We start from the raw sequence: 1,917 nt of genomic DNA on the forward strand, positions 1-1,917 counted from the left end.
ACAAGAAAGAGCACATGATACACCTTGTGAAGCATAAAATCATTTAGGAGAGCACTGGTTTCCAAGTCCAGAGCTGACGACACAGACCAGGAAAGAGTGCTGAAGAAAGGAGGCAGGACAGGGAGGTAGGAAGAGAGTGGGTGAGACACTTTACTGGATAACTGTGGCGGTACTTGTACAGGTCCTTGGCAGCATGAAAGCTTCTTTTCATCTTTATGGATGACTCAGCTGTGTCACCAAACTGTGTGAGAGAGAGGGGGGGGGGGTTAGTGAGAGATGAATTGTAGGCAAAAGAAGGCATTAATGAGCTCCCTCTTAAGCTAGACGATCAGTGCACGTCCCTACAGACAAAAGGTGCACCAAGTGAAGGCTGAAGAATTCTATTTTTATTGGTGCTTTGTGTGTGCATTTAAGTCATTTAAGCTAGTGCTTGGCTCTGGGCCGCCTGTGATCACTTGCTCTACATACGTACAGCTGAGAATTCGATGGCACAACACAACGCTCAAACAAGGATGTGTGTTGTATCGTCAGCTACACATAACATGGGTATTTTTTCCGAGTGCTGGTTATTTCTGAACAGGATTATATTTAAACTATTCCGTGCGTAATATTGGTGGGATGAAGACCAGTATAGACATCATATTTATTCTCATATATAATATTATGCTTTTGTTGGTAAATGCAAAATTCAAACTCAGTGGGACGAAGAAACTAGATCATATTCAAGAGTACGTAAGCTCACCCCTCCCCCCCCCCCCCCCCACCCCCAGGAAATAAAGAAAATATAAATAAGCAAAAAAGTGTTGTGAAAACGATCCATTTATTACCTGTGTGAACGAATCAAAATGTAATAATGGGGTCAAAATAAATAACACTGTAGTAAATACAAACCACGGCAGAAGGACAAAAAGATTATCATAGCAGCAAAAAGCTATAGACGGTAACAGCTCCCACATCGATCTTTTAAAAAAACACGTTTCCTATTGCCCACGTTTTGGTGCTAGCTCAGCGTGCGAGAGGTGTTAGTAAAGCTGCAAATATGCTCTATGCCGCGTCTCTACCCGAGGTATTTCATATCGTATTAAACAATAACAGACAAAACCCCAGAAAAACTAAACAAGAAACAAACAAACAAATTCAAACTCGGCTATCAATCAGCTTTAGAATTACAGCAACAGTAATCGCGACCCAATTCCCACCCAGTTTTGATGGTGAACCTCCCGCTGCGCCGAAAGCTCCTTTGTTGCCTTCCGGAGACATTTCAACGGAGTGAGCAACTACCTGCGGAAAGCTGTCCGACTGTTCGCCACATCTCCTTGGTCCTGAAGGACCAGGGCATCCGGAGAAGCTGCCTTCTGCTTCTTCCCCCTCATAAGTGTCGTCCTCCGAGTCCGTTACCCATGTCGAGTCACATTCCTCCACAGTGCTTGGATCTTTGTATTTCAGACTGCCCATCAGATTTCCCATTTAAACCCGTTCTAGATTTACCGGCGCCGTTGCAGACCTCATCCTCGGCGTCTACATATTTCTGATACAGTTGGATTACGCTTCACAGACATCCCCACCAACGGTGCGCCCTGCCTGTCTGTGCCATCGAGCCTCCCGGCGCTTTTATTCCACCGGACGGGGGCTTTCTAGCAAGGATGCGCGAAGCAGACGCGAACACGCCTCATCCCCCACTAAGCGGGACGGTGGTGTCCGTGTCACTGTGCCGTGCGTACAGACCCCAGGAGCGAAGTGCAGATCACAGCCACGAAGAGGAGGACCACCAAGCGCGCAACGCCTCCGTAGCCCCTTTCAAAACCAGAACTAAGGAAAACAATTGTCTTCCTCGTCACGTTATGGTCTATTCAAAGTTCGAGGAAATGTCTAGTGAACAATGGAATATTTGATGTGTAATGTTTTAAAAAGCGCAAA

General features: G+C 46.0%; 1 protein-coding gene across 2 annotated transcripts in view; it reads right to left on the bottom strand.

The window, feature by feature from the left end:
* The window catches only part of ogfrl1 (opioid growth factor receptor-like 1), an 8,864-nt gene extending 6,947 nt beyond the window's left edge, over nucleotides 1-1,917 (bottom strand). The window contains exons 1-2 of one of the 2 annotated variants that reach the window (XM_035531876.1): nucleotides 1,282-1,915; nucleotides 155-241 (exon numbers count right to left, since the gene is read on the bottom strand). In XM_035531876.1, the coding sequence (XP_035387769.1) occupies nucleotides 155-241; nucleotides 1,282-1,467 (273 nt within the window). In that variant the 5' untranslated portion in view covers nucleotides 1,468-1,915. Of the gene's footprint in view, nucleotides 1-154; nucleotides 242-1,281 lie in introns of both variants that reach the window. The other variant, XM_027022979.2, reaches the window with a different exon arrangement.

Source organism: Electrophorus electricus, chromosome 11 (assembly GCF_013358815.1).
Source record: "Electrophorus electricus isolate fEleEle1 chromosome 11, fEleEle1.pri, whole genome shotgun sequence".
NCBI lineage: Eukaryota > Metazoa > Chordata > Actinopteri > Gymnotiformes > Gymnotidae > Electrophorus > Electrophorus electricus.